The sequence below is a fragment of the Heterodontus francisci genome, chromosome X, assembly GCF_036365525.1.
Source record: "Heterodontus francisci isolate sHetFra1 chromosome X, sHetFra1.hap1, whole genome shotgun sequence".
Taxonomy (NCBI): domain Eukaryota; kingdom Metazoa; phylum Chordata; class Chondrichthyes; order Heterodontiformes; family Heterodontidae; genus Heterodontus; species Heterodontus francisci.
In genome coordinates, this window is record NC_090421.1 from 16,465,258 (window position 1) to 16,489,510 (window position 24,253).

Consider the following 24,253-nt stretch of genomic DNA (forward strand, 5'->3'; position numbering starts at 1 on the left):
ACCTATGAGGCATCTTCAGACTTTGATCGATTTCGAAAAACAGATGGTCATTCCATGGAAGAATATATCATGGGCTTTAACAGATTGTATAAAAGATTGACAAATTCAATTTGCGGATCCCTGGATCTGTACTAGCGTTTAAATTACTGGATTGTGCCAAGGTGTCTCGTATGGACAAGCAACTGGTTCTAAGCGGTGTTAGGTTCTCGGAGAAAACCCTGTTTGATCAACTATCTGCTGCCTTGAAAAAAATTCTGGAGATACAGTCACTTCCTTCAGGAAAATTTTTATTTCAGATTTCCAGCATCTGCAGTATTTTGCTTTTACTATATAAGAAAAAAAGCAAATTGTCTTAAAAGTTACATAAACAATTTGCTCACACTACTTGTCAAAAGTTAAAAATCCTACTAAAATATGCAGGTGTGTTTGATAGAGTATATGGGGCTAATAGATTAGCGAGAAGCGTAAAATCCGTAAGGACGCTGCTACATCTTATTGTAAGCCTTCCATTGGCACGTGAATTTAATGAGGTAGTTAGAACATAGAACATAGAAAAATACAGCACAGAACAGGCCCTTCGGCCCACGATGTTGTGCCGATCCTTTGTCCTCTGTCAAGGACAATTTAATCTATACCCCACCATTCTCCTTTATCCATATACCTATCTAAAAGCCGTTTGAAAGTCCCTAAAGTTTCTGACTCAACAACTTCCCCAGGCAAGGCATTCCATGCCCCGACCACTCTCTGGGTAAAGAACCTTCCCCTGACATCCCCCTTATATCTCCCACCCTTCACCTTAAATTTATGACCCCTTGTAACGCTTTGCTCCACCCGGGGAAAAAGTTTCTGACTGTCTACCCTATCTATTCCCCTGATCATCTTATAAACCTCTATCATGTCACCCCTCATCCTTCTCCGTTCTAATGAGAAGAGGCCTAGAATGTTCAGCCTTTCCTCGTAAGACTTATTCTCCATTCCAGGCAACATCCTGGTAAATCTCCTCTGCACCCTCTCCAAGGCTTCCACATCCTTCCTAAAATGAGGCGACCAGAACTGCACACAGTACTCCAAATGAGGCCTTACCAAGGTCCTGTACAGCTGCATCATCACCTCACGGCTCTTAAATTCAATCCCTCTGCTAATGAACGCTAACACCCCATATGCCTTCTTCACAGCCCTATCCACTTGAGTTGCAACTTTCAACGATCTATGCACATAGACCCCAAGGTCTCTCTGCTCCTCCACATGCCCAAGAACCCTACCGTTAACCCAGTATTTTGCATTCGTGTTTGTCCTTCCAAAATGGACGACCTCACACTTTTCAGGGTTAAACTCCATCTGCCACTTTTCAGCCCAGCACTGCAACCTATCCAAGTCCCTTTGCAGACGACAATAGCCCTCCTCGGTATCCACAACTCCACCAACCTTTGTATCATCTGCAAATTTACTGACCCACCCTTCGACTTCCTCATCCAAGTCGTTAATAAAAATCACAAACAGGAGAGGACCCAGAACTGATCCCTGTGGCACGCCACTGGTAACTGGGCTCCAGGCTGAGTATTTACCATCTAAGACCACTCTCTGCCTTCTATCAGTTAGCCAATTCTTAATCCAACTGGCCACATTCCCCACTATCCCATGCCTCCTGACTTTCTCCATAAGTCTACCATGGGGGACCTTATCAAATGCCTTACTAAAATCCATGTACACCACATCCACTGGTTTACCCTCATCCACTTGCTTGGTCACCTGCTCAAAGAATTCGATCAGGCTTGTGAGGCAAGACCTACCCCTCACAAAACCGTGCTGACTGTCCCGAATCAAGCAGTGTCTTTCCAGATGCTCAGAAATCCTATCCCTCAGCACCTTTTCCATCAACTTGCCTACCACCGAAGTAAGACTAACTGGCCTGTAATTCCCAGGGTTGTTCCTATTCCCTTTCTTGAACAGGGGCACAACATTTGCCACCCTCCAATCACCTGGTACCACCCCCGTCAACAGAGAATATGAAAAGATCATTGCCAGCGGCTCTGCAATTTCATCCCTTGCTTCCCATAACATCCTTGGATATACCCCGTCAGGCCCGGGAGACTTGTCTATCTTCAAGTTATTCAAAAACCCCAACACATCTTCCCTCCTAACGAGCACTTCCTCGAGCTTACCAGTCTGTTTCACACCGTCCTCTTCAGTAATACACCCCTTCTCATTCGTAAATACCGAAGAAAAGTACTCATTCAAAACCTCACTTATCTCTTCCGGCTCAACACACAGTCTCCCGCTATTGTCCTTGACCGGACCTACGGTCCCCCTAGTCATCCTCATATTTCTGACATACGCGTAAAAGGCCTTGGGGTTTTCTTTTATCCTACCCGCCAAGCATTTTTCATGCCCTGTAGTTGCCATGGATCTAAAGGTATGGGACAAGGACAGAAATATTTTCATTCAATATTTTGTAGACTTGGTGACCAGATGCTTAGCCTTTCCACTATAATAATTAAAAAGGACAAAAGTGCTATTATAGACAAAATCTCAGAGCAATGGATAATAACCGGACTTGGGACACCAGCCAAATTTCTGACTGATAATTGAGGGGAATTGGCCAACGATGAGTTCACAGACATGTGTGAAAACATGAACATCATGGTTATGAACACCACAGCTGAAAGTCCTTTCAGCAATGGACTCTATGAAAGGAATCGCACAATAATCGATGAAATGCTGCATAACAAATTTCGGAAATCAACCAGACTGCAAGCTGACAACCACCCTGGCATGAGGGGCTCATGCAAAGAACTCACTCCAGGTGGCTGGAGGATATAGTCTCTATTAATTAGTCTATAGCTGAAATCCCAAATTGCCTTCTGTGCTACATGATAGTCCTCCTGCTCTCGAAGGTACAACAATTAGTTCAATTTTTTCAGCACATTTGAAAGCTTTACATGCGGCACAGTGGCGCAGTGGTTAGCACCACAGCCTCATATCTCCAGCGGCCCGGGTTCAATTCTCGGTACTGCCTGTGTGGAGTTTGCAAGTTCTCCCTGTGTCTGCGTGGGTTTCCTCCGGGTGCTCTGGTTTCCTCCCACATGCCAAAGACTTGCAGGTTGATAGGTAAATTGGCCATTATAAATTGCCCCTAGTATAGGTAGGTGGTAGGGAAATATAAGGACAGGTGGGGATGTGGTAGGAATATGGGATTAGTGTAGGATTAGTATAAATGGGTGGTTTATGGTCGGCACAGACTCGGTGGGCCGAAGGGCCTGTTTCAGTGCTGTATCTCTAAATAAAAAAAAAATGCAGGGAGACAGGCTTTCATCAAGGCTGTCGTCTTGGAGAAAATTCAGAGAGCACTGAGGCATTGTATTAGACCATCCGAGACAGAATTTAATTCAGTAAATTTGGTGTATTACAAAAGAAAGGGTGATAGAGAATGGAAAGGCCCAGGTAAGGTAAAAGGCCATGATGGTAAGACAGCAATTATCAAACATGGCAATCAAACTGTTAAGGTTCATTCCTCACGATTAATCAGAATTCATTACAAACTCTTGGCTTCTGAGCAGCTGATAGAAGTAAACAAGGCATCTTGTACCTCAAGTGCTCATGCGTTTTGGAACTGAATACGGTAGATCAAGGGCTGGATAGAGGTAATGTGAGTGATCATGGCAAACATGACAGAGCCATCACATTCAACGGCCAATTGCTCAGAGCGAGTACTCAGATGACGTATATTCCCGAGAGGTCTAGTGAATGGAGGGATGCGACAATTGTGGGACGTGCAGAAAAAGCTACTGGCAAGTTTAATTATTGGTTCAATGTTCAGGATGATGGCCAAGAAGTGAGGCCCATGGACTGGCAGAATGGGGTGAAAGAGTGGAGAGTGAGAAAGTGCAGTACAAGTACTGATAGTGGGTCCAGAAGTGATTCTTGCATCAGAAAACAAGCACGTACTGGGGAAAGACCCTCCAATAATTTAAGAGGGTGATCTCACAGTAGTTGTCCCGACAGACGTAAAAATGCAAGTACAGGCTGTAGTTTGAATAGAATAGACAATGAAATAAAGGCCACAGAAGAGTTTCATAACAGAATGAGAAGCAGAAGTCCAAATGATCATGAAGTTTTGGTGACTGCCAATAAACATGAGGATAAACTGAGAGGGGTAAAACAAAGGGAATTAGATTGTTGGAGAGAATCTGGAGTTTATTCTGAGGTTCTAGATAAGAAACAACCAGCTTTGTCACAGCAGTGGATTCATACTGAAAAAGTCCTTGAAGATGGGACTTACAAGGCTAGTTGCTATGGGTTTTGAAGAGTGACTAGGTGATACAGATGTTAGAGTGGACTCTCTCAGCTGGAAAAGTAATCTTGAAAATCTTTTTGGCTCTTTTGGCCACATATTCATGGCAGTGTAGATCAAGTGACAGAAAAGCTGCATTTCTGCAGGGCGATACTTTTCAGAGGGAAGCGTTTCTGAAACCAACCACAGAGGCAGCAGATGCCAAAGGAAAGCTATGGAAACTGAATAAATCTGTCTCTGAATGATGCTTCCAGGTATTTTTCAATGAGAGCTGTTTTGCTGAGAATCGGTTGTGTTCAACTAAAAACAGATCCCGCAATGTTTTATTCGTATCATTAAAGAAAACCTGCAGGTATCTTCATGATGCACGTTGATGATTTCTTATGGGGTTGCACTGCAGAATTTGAGAAATGTGTTATTAATAAGATTCGGGTAGAATTTAAAACTGGGTGTCAGGCTTGTGGGACTTTTAAATCTATTAGATATTAAGCCGAGTAGGTCTGGACTGACTTTTAATCAACAATCCCATTTGCAGATTGTTACTTCCATCCCAGTTAATAGTGCTAGGTCATCACAGAAAGATGATATATCTAAAGAAAAGAAATTGCAAGGTTTGATTGTCAGTTGAACTGGTTGTGCACTCAGACTAGATCAGATGCTAGTTTTGATTTATTGGAGTTAAGGACGATAATGAAACACCCTAAAGTCAAAAATGTTTTAAGGGCAAATGAAACATTAAAAAAATTAAACAAAAACAGAAAGTGCCGGAAAAACTCAGCAGGTCTGGCAGCATCTGAGGAGAGAGAAGCAGAGTTAACGTTTCAGGCTTTCTGTTTTTATTTCAGATTTCCAGCATCCACAGTATTTTGCTTTTATTTAAAAAATTAAATCTGGAGAAATGCATAGTTCAGTTCCCACCCTTAGGTGATCCAAAGAACATGAAACGTCATTGTTAGCAATGCTTCACATGCTAATCTTCCTGATGGGTATTCAAGTGCAGCTGGTTTCATAATATTTCTTATGGGTGAAAATGAGAAATGTCCTTTAGCTTGGGAAGCTAAGAAAATAAAAAGGGGTTGTTTAAAGTACTTTAGCTGCTGAAACACTGGCTTTTGTGGAGGCGCTGAATATGGGATCCTATTTGTCAAATATTTTAAGTGAGATTCTGTACAATGGGAGTACTGAAGATAGCATACCCATTGAATGTTAAGTAGGCAATCGTTCATTGTGGGATAATGCACACTCTAGAAAAGCATGAGTGAGAAAAGGTTACGGATTGACCTTGTTGGCTTGAAACAAATGCTGGAGAGAAAAGAAATCTCTAAAATTAAATGGGTAGATGCAAGTCCTCAACTGTGACTGTTTTACAAAAAGAAATGCATGTACAAAGATTTAAAGATCCTTGAGGAAGAGTGGCTTGCAATGTAATGCTTTGTACAGAATATGGAGGTTTTTAAATTTAGTTTGGTTTAAAATTTTGGTTTACAAATAAACTCTACTTTTTTTATTTAAAGAGAGAAGGGAATCTGTTAATGTATATTAATTGTGCTTAGTTGTATGCACGTGGTGGGCACTAACTGGGCATTCAATTGAGCCCCTATAAATAGACACAAACTAAAACTGTGGTTGTTAGGTTAGGAGCCATATGCTTGTAATGCGTAATTCTGTGAATATAAGCACGTGTAACGAATGGCACCAATACTATCCTTAAGCAACTGGCTTTCTGGAAAATATCAAGGATGTCACTGAGCGACTGCAACGCATTCTGAGGCGGGGGAGGGAGGGCGAACAGCCAGAGGTCGTGGTCCATAACGGCACCAACAATATAGATAGAAAGAGGTATGAGGTGCTGCAGGCAGATTTTAGGGAGAGAGGAAGGAGACGAGCAAGCAGGACGTCAAAATCAGTCATCTCCGGATTACTCCCAGTGCTACGGACATCTGAATATAGAAATAGGAGGATAGAGCAGATGAATGCGTGGCTGGAGAGATGGTGTGGAGGGAGGGCTTTAGATTCCTGGGACACTGGGACGAGTTCTGAGAGAGGCGGAACCTCTGCAGGTCGGACATGTTGCACCTCAACAGAGCCAGAACCAATGCCCTTGCGGGAAGGTTTGTTAGTACTGTTGGGGAAGGTATAAACTAACTCAGCAGGGGGATGGAAACCAGGAATTTCTTTTTAAATTTGTTCATGGGATGTGAGCATCACTAGCAAGGCCAGCATTTGTTTCCCCATCCCTAACTGCCCTCGACAAGGTGATGGTGGGCTGTCTCCATGAACTGCTACAGTCCATGTGGTGTAGGTACACCCACAGTGGTATTAGGAAGGAAGTTCCAGGATTCTGACCCAGCGACAGTGAAAGAACAGTGATATAGTTCCAAGTCAGGATGGCCTGTGGTGTGGAGGGGAACTTGCAAGTTGTGGCGTTCCCATGCGTCTGCTGCCCTTATTCTTCTAGGTGGTAGAGGTCGCGGGTTTGGAAGGTGCTGTCCAAGGAGGCTTGGTGAGTTGCTGCAGTGCATCTTGTAGATGGTACACACTGCTGTCATTTTGCGCCAGTGGTGGAGGGAGTGAATGTTGAAGGTGGTGGATGGGGTGGCGATCAAACAGGCTGCTGTGCCCTGGATGGTGTCACACCTCGAGTGTTGTTGGAGCCGCACTCATCCAGGCAAGTGGAGAGTATTCCATCACACTCCTGGCTTGTGCCTTGGTGGACAGGCCTTGGGGAGTCAGGATGATAATATGATAAGGCTTAGATTAGCTGTGGAAAAGGACAAGGCCCAATCCAGAGTAAAAATACTTAATTGGAGAAGGGCAAATTTCAGTGCCATGAGAATGAATCTGTCCCTGGTAAGTCGCAATCAAAGATTGATAGACAAAACTGGAACAGAGCAATGGGCTCAATGAAGAGGAGATGATTTGAGTACATTTCCATGAGGGGAAAGTTTGGGCAACCAAAGCCAGAGCTCCCTGGATGATGAAAGAGATCGAGAGTAAGATAAAGCAGAAAAAGGTGACGTGTGATAGATGTCAGGTTGATGATACAAGTGAGAACTAGGCTGAATATGGAAAGTTCAGAGGGGGACTGAAAAAGGAAATAAGAGCAGCAAAAAGAGAGTATGAGAAGAGACTGGCAGTGGGGAGGCAGTGGCATAGTGGTAATGTCACTGACTAGTAATCCAGAGCCCAGGCTAGTGCTCTAGGGGAATAAAAGCAAAATACTGCAGATGCTGGAAATCTGAAATAAAAACAAGAAATGCTGGAACCACTCAGCAGGTCTGGCAGCATCTGTGAAAAAAGAAGCAGAGTTAACGTTTCGGGTCAGTGACCCTTCTTCGGAACTTCCAAAGAAGGGTCACTGACCTGAAACGTTAACTCTGCTTCTCTTTTCACAGATGCTGCCAGACCTGCTGAGTGGTTCCAGCATTTCTTGTTTTTATATTAGTGCTCTAGGGGCATGGGTTCGAATACCACCATAGCAGACGGTGAAATTTGAATTCAATCAATAAATCTGGAATTAAAAGGTAGTCCAATGGTAACCATGAAACCATTGTCTATTGTTGTAAAAAAAAAACATCTGGTTCACTAATGTCCTTTAGGGAAGGAAATCTGCCGTCCTTACCTGGTCTGGCTCCAGACTCACAGCAATGTGGTTGACTCTTAAATGCCCTCTGAAATGGCCTAGCAAGCCACTCAGTTCAAGGGCAATTAGGGATGGGCAACAAATACTGGCCTAGCCAGCAACACCCATATCCCATAAACGATTAAAAAAAAGCATAAAAGGGAAGAAAAGAGTCTTCTATAGGCATATGAATAGTAAAAAAGTACTAAGAGGAGGGCTGGGTTCGATTAGGGACCAACAAGTGGATCTACACATGCAGAAGGCATGGCTGAGTACTTTGTATCTGTCTTTACCAAGGAAGAAGATGCTGCAGTGAAAAAGAAGGTAGTTGAGATATTGGATGGGCTAAAAATTGCTAAAGAGGAGGTATCTGAATGGCTAGCTGTACTTAAAGTTGATAAGTCATCAGGACCAGCTGGGATGCGTCCGAGGATGCTGAGGGAAGTAAGGGAGGAAAGTGGAGGGGTACTGGCCACAATCTTCCAATCCTCCTTAGATATGGGATGGTGCCAGAGGACTGGAGAATTGCAAATGTTACACCCTTGTTTAAAAATGGGTGCCAGAATAAACTCAACAACTACAGGCCAATAAGTTTAACCTCGGTGCTGGGAAAGCTTTTGGAAATAATAATCCGGGACAAAATTAACGGTCACTTAGACAATTTTAGATTAATTAAGGAAAGCCAGCACAGATTTGTTAAAGGCAAATCATGTTTACCTAACACAATTAAGTATTTTGATGAAGTAACAGAGAGGGGTGATGAGGATAATGCAGTTGGTGTGGTGTGTATGGACTTGCAAAAGGCGTTTGAAGTAGCGCCACATGACAGCTTGTCGGCAAAGTTGAAGCCAGTGGAATAAAAGGGAAAATAGCAGCATGGACATGAAGTTGGCTGAGTGACAGCAAACAGAGAGTAGTGGTGAACAGTTGTTTTTCAGACTGGAGGAAGCTATACAGTGGGGTTCCCCAGAGGTCGGTATCAGGACCACTGCTTTTCTTGATCTATATCGATGACCTAGACTTGGGTGTACAGGGCACAATTTCAAAATTTGCAGTTGACACAAAACTTGGAAGTATTGTGAACTGAGAAAGATAGTGATAGATTTCAAGAGGACATAGACAGGCTGGTGGAATGGGTGGACATGTGGCAAATGAAATTTAATGCAGAGAAGTGTGAAGTGGTACATCTTGGTAGGAAGAACGAGGAGAGGCAATATAAACTCAAGGGTACAATTCTAAAGTGGGTGCAGGAACAGAGGAACCTGTGGGGTATAAGTGGCAGGGCAGGTTGAGAAAGTGGTTAAAAAGATGTACGGGATCCTGGGATTTATAAATCGAGCGTAGAGTACAAAATCAGGAAAGTTATGATGAAACTTTATAAAATGCTGGTTCAGCCTCAACTGCAGTATTGTGTCCAATTTGGGCACTGTACTTTGGGAAGAATGTAAAGGCTTTACAGAGGATGCAGAAAAGATTTACAAGATTGGTGAGAGGAACTTCAGTTACGTGGATAGATTGGAGAGGCTGGGGTTGTTCTTAGAGAAGGGAAGATTGACAGAAGATTTGACAGAGGTGTTCAAAATCACGAGGGGTCTAGACAGAGTAGATAGGGCAAAACTGTTCCCATTGGTAGAAGGGTCGAGAACCAGAGGATACCGATTTAAGGTGATTGGAAAAAGAACCAATGTCAACATGAGGAAAAAAATTTTTTTTGTTTTTACACAGCGAGAGGTGAGTATCTGGAATGAACAGTCTCGAGAGTGTGGTGGAGACAGATTCAATTGTGACTTTCAAAAGGGAATTGGATAAGTATCTGAAGAGAAAAAAATTGCAGGGCTGTGGGGAAAGAGCAAGGGTGTGGAGCTAGCTGAGTTGCTCTTGCAGAGAGTCGGCACAGACACGGCAGACTGAATGGCCTCCTTCTATGCTGTAACCATTCCGTAGTTCTATGATTCTATAAGAGTAAAGAAGTCTTATTACAATTATATAGGGCATTGGTGAGGCTACACCTGGAGCACTGTGTGCAGTTTTGGTCTCCTTACCTAACGAAGGACATACTTGCCCTTGGAGGGAGTACAATGAAGGTTCACTGCATCAGTTCTTGGGATGAGGGGATTGACCTACATGGATAGAAGTAGTAGACTAGGCCTATATTCCCTGGAGTTTAGAACAATGAGCGGGATCTAATTGAAATATATACAATTCTTAAGGGGCTTGACAGGGTAGATGCTGAGAAAATGTTTCCCTGCCTGGGGAGTCCGGAACATGGGGTCACAGTCTAAGAAGGGGCTGAACTCTTAGGACTGAGATGAGGAGAAATTTATTCACTCAAAGGGTTGTGAATCTTTAGAATTCTCTACGCCATAGAGCTGTGGATACTCAGTCGTTGAGTATATTCAAGACAAAGGTCGACAGATTTTTTGGTACTAAAGGAATTAATGGATTTAGGGATAGTGCGGGAAGGTGGCGTTGAGGTGGAAGTTCAGCCATAATCTTACTGAATGACGGAGCAGGCTCGAGCAGCCAAATTTTGTACTCCAGCTCCTATTTCTTATGTTATTAACATGAGCTCGAGGGCAAAGGCTTTCTTTGAAGAAAAAAGCTGAAATAGAACATCTTCATGCATAGGACTAAAAGCATGAAAATTTTATGACAGTTATGGATGAAGTTTCAACAGACAAGATATTAAAGGATATTAGAGGTAACACTGGGTATGAATTCTGAGACTGAATGCAGATGTTTACTCTCAGTCCTGTAAAGTCCTATATCTCTAAGAAAGTTGGGATATGAGGGGGCAGGAAAGAGGTTAGTTTGTGAATGGGTTCGTTTAAGGGCATCTTTTAACAACCATGGTTGCCTTCAGGAATCAGAGAAGAATTTTGCAATATTTTTCCTGAAATTGGTCACTTTTTCCTGTTTTTCTGCCTCCCCTAGGGGCTAGTATCACTAATGTTTGCAGTAGCTAATGGAGAAAATGAACATTGATGGATTTTTCTCAGCTTTCAAAGTGTCAGGTTGGCTCAGTAACAGCACTCATTTGAGTCAGAAGGTTGTCAGTTCAAGCCCACTCCAGAGACTTGAGCTCATAATCTAAGGTGACTCTTCAGCGCAGTTCATTGCACTGTGAAAGACACTGCCCTTTGATGTAAAATCAAGGCCCAATCTACTGGTTCAGGATGCAAAAGATCCCATGGCAATATTCAAAAAATGGCTATCAATCCTCCCTCAATCAAAACCAAAGAACAGTACAGCACAGGAACAGGCCATTCGGCCCTCCAGGCCTGTGCCGATCTTGATGCCTGCCTAAACTAAAACCTTCTGCACTTCCGGGGCCCATATCCCTCTATTCCCTTCCTATTAACGTATTTGTCAAGATGCCTCTTAAACGTCACTATCGTACCTGCTTCCACCACCTCCCCCGACAGCAAGTTCCAGGCACTCACCACCCTCTGTGTAAAGAACTTGCCTCGCACATCCCCTCTAAACTTTGCCCCTCTCACCTTAAACCTATGTACCCTAGTAACTGACTCTTCCACCCTGGGAAAAAGCTTCTGAATATCCACTCTGTCCATGCCGCTCATAACTTTGTAAACCTCTATCATGTCGCCCCTCCACCTCCGTCGTTCCAGTGAAAACAATCCGAGTTTATCCAACCTCTTCTCATAGCTAATGCCCTCCAGACCAGGCAACATCCTGGTAAACCTCTTCTGTACCCTCTCCAAAGCCTCCGCGTCCTTCTGGTAGTGTGGCGACCAGAATTGCACGCAATATTCTAAGTGTGGCCTAACTAAAGTTCTGTACAGCTGCAGCATGACTTGCCAATTTTTATACTCTATGCCCCGACCGATGAAGGCAAGCATGCCGTATGCCTTCTTGACTACCTTATCCACCTGCGTTGTCACTTTCAGTGACCTGTGGACCTGTACGCCCAGATCTCTCTGCCTGTCAATACTCCTAAGGGTTCTGCCATTTACTGTATACTTCCCACCTACATTCGACCTTCCAAAATGCATGACCTCACATTTGTCCGGATTAAACTCCATCTGCCATTTCTCCGCCCAAGTCTCCAACCGACCTATATCCTGCTGTATCCTCTGACAATCCTCATCACTGTCCGCAACTCCACCAACCTTTGTGTCGTCCGCAAACTTACTAATCAGACCAGCTACATTTTCCTCCAAATCATTTATATATACTACAAACAGCAAAGGTCCCAGCACTGATCCCTGCGGAACACCACTAGTCACATTCCTCCATTCAGAAAAGCACCCTTCCACTGCTACCCTCTGTCTTCTATGACCGAGCCAGTTCTGTATCCATCTTGCCAGCTCACCTCTGATCCCGTGTGACTTCACCTTTTGTACCAGTCTACCACAAGGGACCTTGTCAAAGGCTTTACTGAAGTCCATATAGATAACATCCACTGCCCTTCCTTCATCAATCATCTTCGTCACTTCCTCAAAAAACTCAATCAAATTAGTGAGACACAACCTCCCCTTCACAAAACCATGCTGCCTCTCGCTAATAAGTTTGATTGTTTCCAAATGGGAGTAAATCCTGTCCCGAAGAATCCTCTCTAATAATTTCCCTACCACTGACATAAGGCTCACCGGCCTATAATTTCCTGGATTATCCTTGCTACCCTTCTTAAACAAAGGAACAACAATGGCTATTCTCCAGTCCTCTGGGACCTCACCTGTAGCCAATGAGGATACAAAGATTTCTGTCAAGGCCCCAGCAATTTCTTCCCTTGCCTCCCTCAGTATTCTGGGGTAGATCCCATCAGGCCCTGGGGACTTATCTACCTTAATGCTTTGCAAGACACCCAACACCTCCTCCTTTTTGATAATGAGATGACTGAGACTATCTACACTCCCTTCTCTAGGCTCATCATCCACCAAGTCCTTCTCTTTGGTGAATACTGATGCAAAGTACTCATTTAGTACCTTGCCTATTTCCTCTGGCTCCACACATAGATTCCCTTCTCTGTCCTTGAGTGGGCCAACCCTTTCCCTGGTTACCCTCTTGCTCTTTATATATGTATAAAAAGCCATGGGATTTTCCTTAATCCTGTTTGCCAATGACTTTTCATGACCACTTTTAGCCCTCCTGACTCCTTGCTTAAGCTCCTTCCGACTGTCTTTATATTCCTCAAGGGATTCGTCTGTTCCTAGCCTTCCAGCCCTTATGAATGCTTCCTTTTTCTTTTTGACTAGTCTCACAATATCCCGCGTTATCCAAGGTTCCCGAAACATGCCAAACCAGATCATACATTAACTGTTATCTCATTTACTGTTTGTGCCATCTTTCTGGCTGCCCCATTTGCCTACAGAACAGTATAAATTTATTTTTCTCTTCATGTACAAAAGATCTCGAGATATTCAAAACAACCTTTATGTTAATATTTAAACCTACTCTCTAGGTTTATTCAGCTAACTTGAACGGACAGATGAAACCTCAAACGCCACTTACTGACAGTTACTCTATTAGTCTGAATAAAAAGGAATTTATTGCCTCAACTGCAGTTCAAGGCTGAAGTAATTTAAAAGCACTCCTTCCCATCAGGTTCCACATATACATTAGAAGCACCAGGTCTTTTATCTCGATTGATTAGATTAGATTAGAGATACAGCACTGAAACAGGCCCTTCGGCCCACCGAGTCTGTGCCGAACATCAACCACCCATTTATACTAATCCTACATTCCTACCAAACATCCCCACCTGTCCCTATATTTCCCTACCACCTACCTATACTAGTGACAATTTATAATGGCCAATTTACCTATCAACCTGCAAGTCTTTTGGCTTGTGGGAGGAAACCGGAGCACCCGGAGAAAACCCACGCAGACACAGGGAGAACTTGCAAACTCCACACAGGCAGTACCCGGAATCGAACCCGGGTCCCTGGAGCTGTGAGGCTGCGGTGCTAACCACTGCGCCGCCCTTGTTTTAAGCAGCAACACAAACATGGGCAAGCCATGTGCTTAAAGGCGTAAAAGTTCTAGTTCTGCAGTTATTCAAAAATTTAGGAACTGGTTGAATAATGTTTTTACATGCACAAAAACTTCACCTCAGATGAGTGCACTCTTCAACTGTAGCAAGTGACATGGATTTAATTTGAATGACAGCATAGGTCTAACTGGAGACACACTGCAGGCTACAGCTTCAATAATCTAGCTTTGCCACAGTTTTAAAAGCCCAGTACTGCACAGAAAATTCAGCTCATTTAGATTCACACACCTCAAAATAATTGCTCTCCTTGGTCAAAGGGCGAGGGGCCACGTAACAGCCAACTTCATCCGAGTTCCCATGATAACTGAAATACCACACAAGATTAATGTCCAAAAACTCTGCATGAAACTTTGATAAAATCATAAACTTTATAATGTATATAAATTGAACATGTTATAGCCAATGAGATGTAATCAACACCTTCACTGTGAAGTTGCCCGCAAGTCACTTGACAGACATCCAGTCAGCCTCTGTTGATTTTAGCTATGTTAAGTCACCTTTTTCCAATAGTCCAGAAGCCAACTTGAGAAAAAGTAAATATATGTAAGTGCAGCACCCACCAGTTTACAGAAAAAGGGGCATTTCCACAGGTACAACAGCATTAAAAATGAGTCTTCAGCTTTTCGCTCTCACATGTAGGTCACAGACCTTCAGTCAGGTCTGCTACTATTTCAAATGTATCCAGTCTTGGCTTTAGGGCTACAAGTCCAAAACCAGAGACGGAGGCAGGGATGGGCACAGAACTCTGGTTGGATCTCTGTTTAATTTGATGAGCATTTAACAAAACCCCTAGTACCTTCAGGCTTAGCTGTGAGACACTCCACAGTGAAGTAAGTAGCCTGCCAACACGCACACACACAGCTTAGCCACTTAGGTAAGGTAACAGAGTCTAGCCATCTATAGTGGAACCCAGCAGAAATCAGTGTCTGCAGGAAGGGATAAATAACAGAAGAGAATTTTGGCATAAAACCACTTTCAAAATGGAGGGAAACAATAAAGGAGGGAAACAAACAAAAAGGCAATGTACTTCCCTGGCTTTAATAACATGCACAGAATCACCAGTCATTCTACAGCGTCATTTCAATACCCTAGAATATCCTGAGTGCCGAGCCTTCTATCACAGATTCACATACATTTATCAGAGCTCCTGTCTGAGGGGAAACATTACCTCAGTATGTCTCCATCGACAAGAATGCGTTTGTACCTCTCTTGATGACGTACTGCCCGCACTTCTCTTATTTCCCTTATTCTTCTCCTCCAATTTAAGAACCTGTAGTGTAAGTTGAAGTCCTCCATTTCCCGCAACTGCGGATCCTACAGAGCAAAGAAATCTTCAGAGACAAATTCACAGCCTTGATCCTTTAGATCTAATTAGCTAAGCTGTCTAGATCTGGAGCTCTTAAACCTGGGCCAAATTCCGAGCAAGTCTGAGCCAAGATAATTGGGCTGAGAACTGACATTTGGATTTTGAATACAATCCCAGTTGAAGTGAGCTTTATTGATGTGGTGGATCATTTAACTGATCAATCTTGGTGGTTTACAAATCCCAGGCCTGAGTTCACTGCATCTCAGCTCTTTAAAGCCCAGGAAATGTTATCTTGTTGGACAACTGAATTATGCTTATTTGACCATTATTCAGCTGTAAGTTTTCAACATCTCCCTGTATGACATTATGCACACATAAGGTGATGTAACCTACAGCAACATTTAGAGTAAACGAAGGACAGGAGCTATAATTGTATGACTCTGTGTTTTTCCTGCGTTTGAGCAGAACAAGTATGCAAATTCTGTATTGCCATCATTATGTTTTACAAAGACCCAAATGAACAAATCCTACAGTGCAACTATTTGAAAATGTCACACACGTATTATTCACTGAAATCCCAGTGAGAATGCTGATTTTACATCTGCTCAAATTTCCTCTCCGACAGCTACAAGGTTGCTAAGTGAAATTAGGTCTGTTAGACTCAATGGGAGTTCTTAGCGGACAAGTCCACAGCACAGAATTCAGCACCAAACAGCACAGAATTCAGCACAAAACTGTCAATCTGTTTGGACGACAGAAGTATGTATGATTCAGGACATTGAAATGTTACACTGATTAGTGTCTCTTGCGAGACAGAGTTCAAAACAATGCTAGAGCAGTGTACAGCTCACCTTAACTCATGTAACCCATGCTATACCTCACTTGCAGTAATTGCTGCTGACACCAAGCACAAAGTACCAAACATTCCACTCCCAGCATTACTATCCATATTCTTGATTTTTTTTTTATTTGTTCTTGGAATGTGAATGTCGCTGGCTCGGCCAGCATTTATTGCCCATCCCGAATTGCCCTTGAGCAGGTGATGGTGAGCCACCTGCAACTGACTGTCTTGCGAGGCCATTTCAGAGGGCAGTTAAGAGTCAACCACATTGCTGTGGGTCTGGAGTCACATGTAGGCCAGACCAGGTAAGGACGGCAGATTTCCTTCCCTAAAGTGAACCAGATGGGTTTTTAATGACAATCCTGTAGTGTCATGATTATTAATGAGACTAGCATTTAGCCTTGCTGGTGTTATCTACTCCAATCCCATTTCCATTCCACCCTTTCATATTCTCCATTTCAAATCCTTGTATCCGACTCCTTTTTTGCCTCAGTAGCCTCTTGTGGTAAAACATTTACAAATGACATAAGGGGATATGAGGATAGTGTGGGGAAAAAGGCACTGAAGTGGATGATCAGCCATGGTCATATAGAATGGCAGGGCAGGCTCAATGGGCTGAACGGCCTACTCCTGCTCCTATGTTCTTACGTTCCTAACATTCCCTGTTCTAATAACCCCCTGGTGTGAAAACATTCTTTCTCACTTCCCCCTTCATTCTTCCAATGGTAATTCTTAATCTGTGCCCCCTTGTTACCAATTCACCAACCACTGGAAACCTTTTACTTATAATTTCTTCAAAACCTTCCATTCCTTTGAAAATCTCTTTGTTCCAGTTAAAAAGCTATTATTTTTCAAGCCTTTCTTCATAACTCTACGCTCACATCCCTGGCGTCAATCAAGTGAATCTTCACTCTCCCCTTTCCATGGCTTTAATGTCCTTATTATAATGGGATGCCCAGAATGGCACACAGTACTCCAACTGTGGCCGAACCAATGTCTTGTAAAAATGTATACCACTTCTTCATCTTGTGCCATATGGTCCTATTGATATAACTCAAGACATTATTTTTGGCTTTATTTACCTTCACTTTCAAGGAATTACATATTTGAACTAAGTCTCTCTGTTCCTGAATATCCTTCAGTGTCTTACCATTGAGCATATTTCCATTCCTTGCTTTTCCTTCCAAAACGTGTTACCTCACACTTCTCTGCATTAAATTCCATTTGCCACCTGTCTACTCCCTGAAGTCTTTCAAAGTCCTATTTGCTGAACCCTTAAACAAAGGAATACATATTTTAAGAACCAAAGTGCACCTAGGACTGACCCGAGTCCACCACTTTCTGCCCTCCTTGAATTCAAACAACACTTGTTAACCCAAACTCCATCTCCGATCCTTCAACCGACTTCCTGTCATTGCAACAACCTTTTCCCTCATAACAGTGGCCTTAATTTTTCTTTAAAACAAGCCTCCTGTGAGACAACTTAAATCCAGATGCGCACCTTCTTAAAATGCATATATTAATATGTCAAACACAATTTGCCTATACCAATTCCATGCTGGCTGCCCATGAATAACCGATGCACTTCTAAATGCTCACTAATTTGATCCTGAATTATGGATCTGAAGAATTTGCCTGGAACTGGTGCTAGACTAACTGGTCTATGGTTATCTCTTTCTGCTTGAACGGAGGTGTTTGCATATTTTTGGATTGACTAATTGTAACCAGTGTCTGCTATCTCTATTGACTTCTTTCTTGGGCAGCACAGTGGCGCAGCCTCACAGCTCCAGGGACCCAGGTTCGATTCTGGGTACTGCCTGTGCGGAGTTTGCAAGTTCTCCTGTGACCGCGTGGGTTTGCGCCGGGTGCTCCGGTTTCCTCCCACAGCCAAAGACTTGCAGGTTGATAGGTAAATTGGCCATTATAAATTGCCCCTAGTGTAGGTAGGTGATAGGGAATATGGGATTACTGCAGGGTTAGTATAAATGGGTGGTTGTTGGTCGGCACAGACTCGGTGGGCCGAAGGGCCTGTTTCAGTGCTGTATCTCTAAATAAATAAAATAAATAAATAAATAGCCCAGGGTGCCGCAGTCAGGACCCAGGACTGATCCACTTTTCAGCTCTGCTAATGTTTCCAGCATCAATTTCTTTTCTAATGTTCCACATTCTACTCCAGAGCACCTACATTCTCCTTTCCACTATTCTTGGATAAAAAATACAAAACCCTGAAATACCTTCATCCCCCAGCAGATTTCCCCCTTCATTTCCTACTCCTCTCTATTTCCTTTCACAATATCTACTAGCCTTTTTCATATTGCCTCTTCGCCCTTCTAGTCCCCCTTCAGCATCAACCTTAGCTTATTGACCAGACTCACGCCTGAATCAGGTGGTTATGGATTCAACCCCCAAAGAATTGAGCACAAAATCCAGGCTGACACTTCAGTGCAGTACTGAGGGAGTACTGCACTGTAAGAGGGGCTGTATTTTGGAAGAGACAATAAACCAAGGCCTGTCTGGCCTCTCAGGCGGGTGCAAAAGATCACATGGTGCTACTTGCAGGGGAGTAGGGTAGTTCTATCAGATTCCTGGCCAACATTTATCATAAAATGATACAGCAGACGCCATTTGACCCATCACGTCTGTGACAGCTATTTGATCTATCCCTCAACCAACACTTCAAAATGAGATTATCTGGTCATTTAATTCAATGCTGTGAGCAAATTGGCTGCCACATTTCCCTACAATATAACAGTGTCTGCAGTTCAAAAGTACTACATTAACCATGAAACGTTTTCAGATGCCCTGAGGTTCTGAAAGATGCTATATAAATACAAATTTTCTCTATTTCTTACAACCTCTCCACTTTCTTTACTTCTCATGATTTTGTCTAGCATTTTGGCCCAAGTTTGATAATATGCCTCCCTTTCAAGTTCCAGTTTAATTTGGATCTGTTTATTCATGGACAATAGGAATATATTTATCTTATTCTCTATCCATCTCATACTTGAAGATTCCTCACTGTCAGTGACACCCATATCTTGAGAATGAATTTAAAAAAGTGATTGCCAGGTTAAACAATAGAAGCAAAAAGGCACAGCAAGTACAAAAGTATAGTAACCAAATCTATACATAATCTGGCCGGTCAGCTTAAAAACAAGAAAATAAAGTTTTTGAATTCGTTCAAGACTTCTCAACAAATTCTTGAAAACCCAATCTGATTCTAAAACACTGATCTCCTATAGACACACAGTAACAGAAAAGCAAACAAGGAATTGAAGAAAATAGAGTTATTTCCCTCAGTAGTGAGGGAATCTAAGCATAAATCATTTATAACACTTGAGTAGACGAGGTGGACACAGCTTGAACCAAAGCTTCTGAACAGCCAAATCGTCTTTTTATTTTTGACATCTGACAGTGATTGCAAACTGTAACTGTTTCATCACCCCTGAAAGTATGCTAGCAACTGATCTCATTAGAGCTCTCTGTGAAGTAGATGAAATGTCTATGAACAGACTATTCTCATCACCATCTGTACAGGCACTGCCTGTCTGTGATAACAGTAGTGCTGCCAGAGGAGGCTGTTTGTACGTGCTACTAGCATAAGGTAAACTTGCTGGAGGTGTTTTGTTTCTTCTTTCATGAGATGTGGGCGTCGCTGGCAAGGCCAGCATTTGTTGCCCATCTCTAATTGCCCTTGACAGGCTTGATAGGCCATTTCAGAGGGCAGTTAAGAGTCAACCACATTGCTGTGGGTCTGGAGTCACAGGTAGGCCAGACCAGGTAAGGACAGCAGATTTCCTTCTCTGAAGGACATGAGTGAACCAGATGGATTTGTACAACAGTCGATGATAGTTTCATGCCACCGCTACTGCTTTCAATTCCAGATTTATTTTAATTAATTGCATTTATTAATTGAATTTAAATTCCACCAACTGCCATGGTGGGATTTGAACCCATGTTCCCAAGGCATTAGCCTGGGCCTCAAATACTAGTCCAGTGACATTACACTACACCACCATCTTCCCCCACTTGTGCTGCTACCAAAGTCAGGGTTTTCACCAACAAGCCAAAAGACTTGTAGGTTGATAGGTAAATTGGCCATTATAAATTGTCACTAGTATCAGTAGGTGGTAGGGAAATATAGGGACAGGTGGGGATGTCTGGTAGGAATATGGGATTAGTGTAGGATTAGTATAAATGGGTGGTTGATGTTCGGCACAGACTCGGTGGGCCGAAGGGCCTGTTTCAGTGCTGTATCTCTAATCTAATCTTCCAAACAAAAACTTCAATTTACATTGAAGAGATTTATCTTCAGTGTTATTTTATTCTTGTTCTGCTAAAGACCCTCTCATGCCCTTGGGCTGTCCCAAAGCACTTTACAATCAACAGATTCATTTAAATTTCACAGTTAATTTTCGCAAGGCAAATGAGTAGTGCCCATTAAGGTATGAATGTTGGCCAAAATCTCCCTACTGTTATTCAAATAATGCAATGGGCTCTTTAACATCTCTGAACGATTGAAACATCATTTGAAAGACAGCATCTCCCAACAATGCAGCACTCCTTCAGTACTAGGTATCAACCTACACCACGTCCTGAAGTAGGGTTTGAAGTCAATCTTTTGACTCATAAGACTGCATCGAGTAATACTCTATTTCAATCCATAGAGTAGCTGACTGGACTATTTAGAAACATGACTGCTTCAGGCATTTTCAGTCATTAGGCTCAAGTCAATTATTGCAAAATATAAATCAAGAGCAAGACTGACTTGTCAGCAGCAATTGCTGCAATAACTTTATTGATCCAGCTGGCTTAAAGTCAGAGAAATTGAACCATCAGCTGATTGACCACATAACGGTCAGAAAGAGAACTGGAAGTAAAGAAATCAGTCTGCATTGCATCTGCCTAATTACAGTCCTGTACCTGACCTGGGAATGCTTAATGAGTGTAAAGTGAATGGAAATAAAAAGGGAACTTTAATGTAATCATTAAGTGGAAGGGGAGGGGGTATTCCTTTTTAGACAGTGTCATCCCTCACTGTAAGACACAGAAATCCCCACCCACAAAGAAAACAGAAGTGGCCTTCTACTTTAGCAGGGCCTGCTTGTCACAAGTTCAGGACTACCTGCAGTTGCGGTTAGTTTTTTGCTGCTATGCTTTGGTGCTGGGTTTTACAGCTTGAAGTTGTGACCCTCCCCCGTCCCCTCACATAAACACTGAAGCAGTTCCACCACAGACAGATTCACTGATCGCCCTACCTGGCCTTTGCTGCAGGAAATTCCCTTTAAGCTGCCGGCAAAAAACCTCCCTCTCTAAACCTCAGTAACTAGATGACGCACCTCCAGCCCAAACTTCACTGCGGGAAGCGGGAAGCGGAAACCCGGCTGCAAAGTGCTTGATTGACACCGGGCTCAGCCAAACAGAGGCCGGAATGGAAGGGGTGGGCGAACCAGTGCCGGCAAAACAGACCAATCGGAACAGAGAGGAGGCGGGATTTCGAAGCCGGAGCCTCGGTGGTGTCGCTGGATTTCTACGTCACCGCTTGAAGTGGGCGCAGGGAGAGAACGTCAAAGAGAAGCTTCAGGGTGACGGGCCGGGTGGGAACTCCTGCTGCCCGCAACTCTGGTGATTGACATTATTTGTGTAGAAGTAGGGGATCCGCGCGATCGGGCAAAAGTCCCTGTCCATCACTGTAAGTGACAGCTGTCAACATCTGGCAGTGTTTGAGAGTTAGAATCAGTGCAGCATTACTAACAGGGAGATAGATTAACATATTAGACCACTCACAACCTGGGTGTCCTTACCTAGTTTATATATTCAGTGTCCAAAGAAGAAGGGGTAGTGCCAGAAGACTGGCGGGCAGCTAATGTTCCTATGTACAAAAAGGGAGATTGAACAAAACCTGGGGTTTACAGAGCAGTCAGTTTAACGTCAGTGGTAGGAAAGATACTGGAATCTATATTTTAAAATGATAGAAGAGCATCCAGAGACAGAAAATATAAGTAAAAATACACAACATGGGTTCCGAAAGAATAAGTCATGTTTAACTAACCTGGTAGAATTCTTTGACAAGGGAACTGAAAGAGTAGACAAGGGTAATGCAATAGATGTCATATACTTGGATTTTCAACAGCCTTTGATGAGGTACCACACAGTAGGCTCATGACAAAGGTTACGGCATATGGAACCAGAACAAATAGCTGAATGGATAGCAAATTAGCTATAAAAAAAAGCAGAAAGTAGCGGTAAAGGATAGTGTTAGGACTGAGGTGGCACTGTTTTTCGAAGTCCACTTCTCCGTAGGTCACACATATATTTAATTTTTTTCCCAGTTACCGATACAGTCAATCATAGACTCTATTTTTATCCCAGAATAAAATACACCAACCAGGTTTCTTTAATAAACAACAAAACTAAAAGTTTATTATAAAACAGGTTTTAACCAGTAACAAAGCAAAGCATGGACACATAGATTGAAATATCAAAGTTCCCTTTTTTACCTTAGCCCCTCACACACATACATCAGTTAACCGAAAAAAATAGAGATTTACCCTTTAGAGCTCTATTACAAAAAAAAGACAAAAAGAATACTTTGGCCAAATACTTGCTCATTCTTGAAGGAAAGAAAGAAGATATGGAAAGATGGCAGATGTCCTTTGTTTTGGTTTGGCATCCCAAATACGTGTAGAAGGCGGTCACTGGGATCTTCCGAGAACAGTTCTTGTCTGGCAACGTTGAAGGGCAATTTAGGCCGGCTTTCCAGAAAATTGCAGCAACAGTTTCAGTCTATTTCTTACACTTGCTTCTCTCTTCTCTCTTTGGCCTCCTTGTCTCGAGAGACAATGGGTAAGTGCCTGGAGGTGGTCAGTGGTTTGTGAAGCAGCACCTGGAGTGGCTATAAAGGCCAATTCTAGAGTGACAGACTCTTCCACAGGCGCTGCAGATAAAATTGGTTGTCGGGGCTGTTACACAGTTGGCTCTCCCCTTGCGCTTCTGTCTTTTTTCCTGCTAACAGCTAAGTCTCTTCAACTTGCCACTCTTTAGCCCCGCCTTTATGGCTGTCCGCCAGCTCTGGCGATCACTGGCAACTGACTCCCACAACTTGTGGTCAATGTCACAGGCCTTCATGTCGCGTTTGCAGACGTCTTTAAAGCGGAGACATGGACGGCCGGTGGGTATGATACCAGTGACGAGCTCGCTGTACAATGTGTCTTTGGGGATCCTGCCATCTTCCATGCGGCTCACATGGCCAAGCCATCTCAAGCGCCGCTGACTCAGTAGGGTGTATATGCTGGGGATGTTGGCCACCTCGACGACTTCTGCTTTGGAGATACGGTCCTGCCACCTGATGCCAAGGATTCTCCGCAGGCAGCAAAAATGGAATGAATTGAGACGTCGCTCTTGGCTAACATACGTTGTCCAGGCCCTGCTGCCATAGAGCAAGGTACTGAGGACACAGGCTTGATACACGCGGACTTTTGTGTTTCGTGTCAGTGCGCCATTTTCCCACACTCTCTTGGCTAGTCTGGACATAGCAGCGGAAGCCTTTCCCATGCGCTTGTTGATTTCTGCATCTAGAGACAGGTTACTGGTGATAGTTGAGCCTCGGTAGGTGAACTCTTGAACCACTTCCAGGGCGTGGTCGCCGATATTGATGGATGGAGCATTTCTGACGTCCTGTCCCATGATGTTCGTTTTCTTGAGGCTGATGGTTAGGCCAAATTCGTTACAGGCAGCCGCAATCCTGTCGATGAGTCTCTGCAGACACTCTTCTGTGTGGGATGTTAATGCAGCATCGTCAGCAAAGAGGAGTTCCCTGATGAGGACTTTCCGTACTTTGGTCTTCGCTCTTAGACGGGCAAGGTTGAACAACCTGCCATCTGATCTTGTGTGGAGGAAAATTCCTTCTTCGGAAGACTTGAACGCATGTGAGAGCAGCAGGGAGAAGAAGATCCCAAACAGTGTAGGTGCGAGAACACAGCCCTGTTTCACGCCACTCAGGATAGGAAAGGGGTCTGATGAGGCACCGCTATGCTGAATTGTGCCTTTCATATTGTCATGGAATGAGGTGATGATACTTAGTAGCTTTGGTGGACATCCAATCTTTGCTAGTAGTCTGAAGAGACCACGTCTGCTGACGAGGTCAGAGGCTTTGGTGAGATCAATGAAAGCAACGTAGA

The 24,253-nt window shown here is 43.4% G+C and overlaps 1 protein-coding gene across 3 annotated transcripts in view; it reads right to left on the minus strand.

Annotated features, from left to right (window-relative positions):
- The window catches only part of spryd3 (SPRY domain containing 3), a 312,897-nt gene extending 291,469 nt beyond the window's left edge, over nt 1-21,428 (minus strand). For 2 of the 3 annotated variants that reach the window (XM_068025008.1, XM_068025006.1), the window contains exons 1-3: nt 21,332-21,428; nt 15,095-15,240; nt 14,155-14,230 (exon numbers count right to left, since the gene is read on the minus strand). In XM_068025008.1, the coding sequence (XP_067881109.1) occupies nt 14,155-14,230; nt 15,095-15,222 (204 nt within the window). In that variant the 5' untranslated portion in view covers nt 15,223-15,240; nt 21,332-21,428. The remainder of the gene's footprint in view (nt 1-14,154; nt 14,231-15,094; nt 15,241-21,331) is intronic. The other variant, XM_068025007.1, reaches the window with a different exon arrangement.
- Between the last annotated feature and the right edge of the window lie 2,825 nt (nt 21,429-24,253).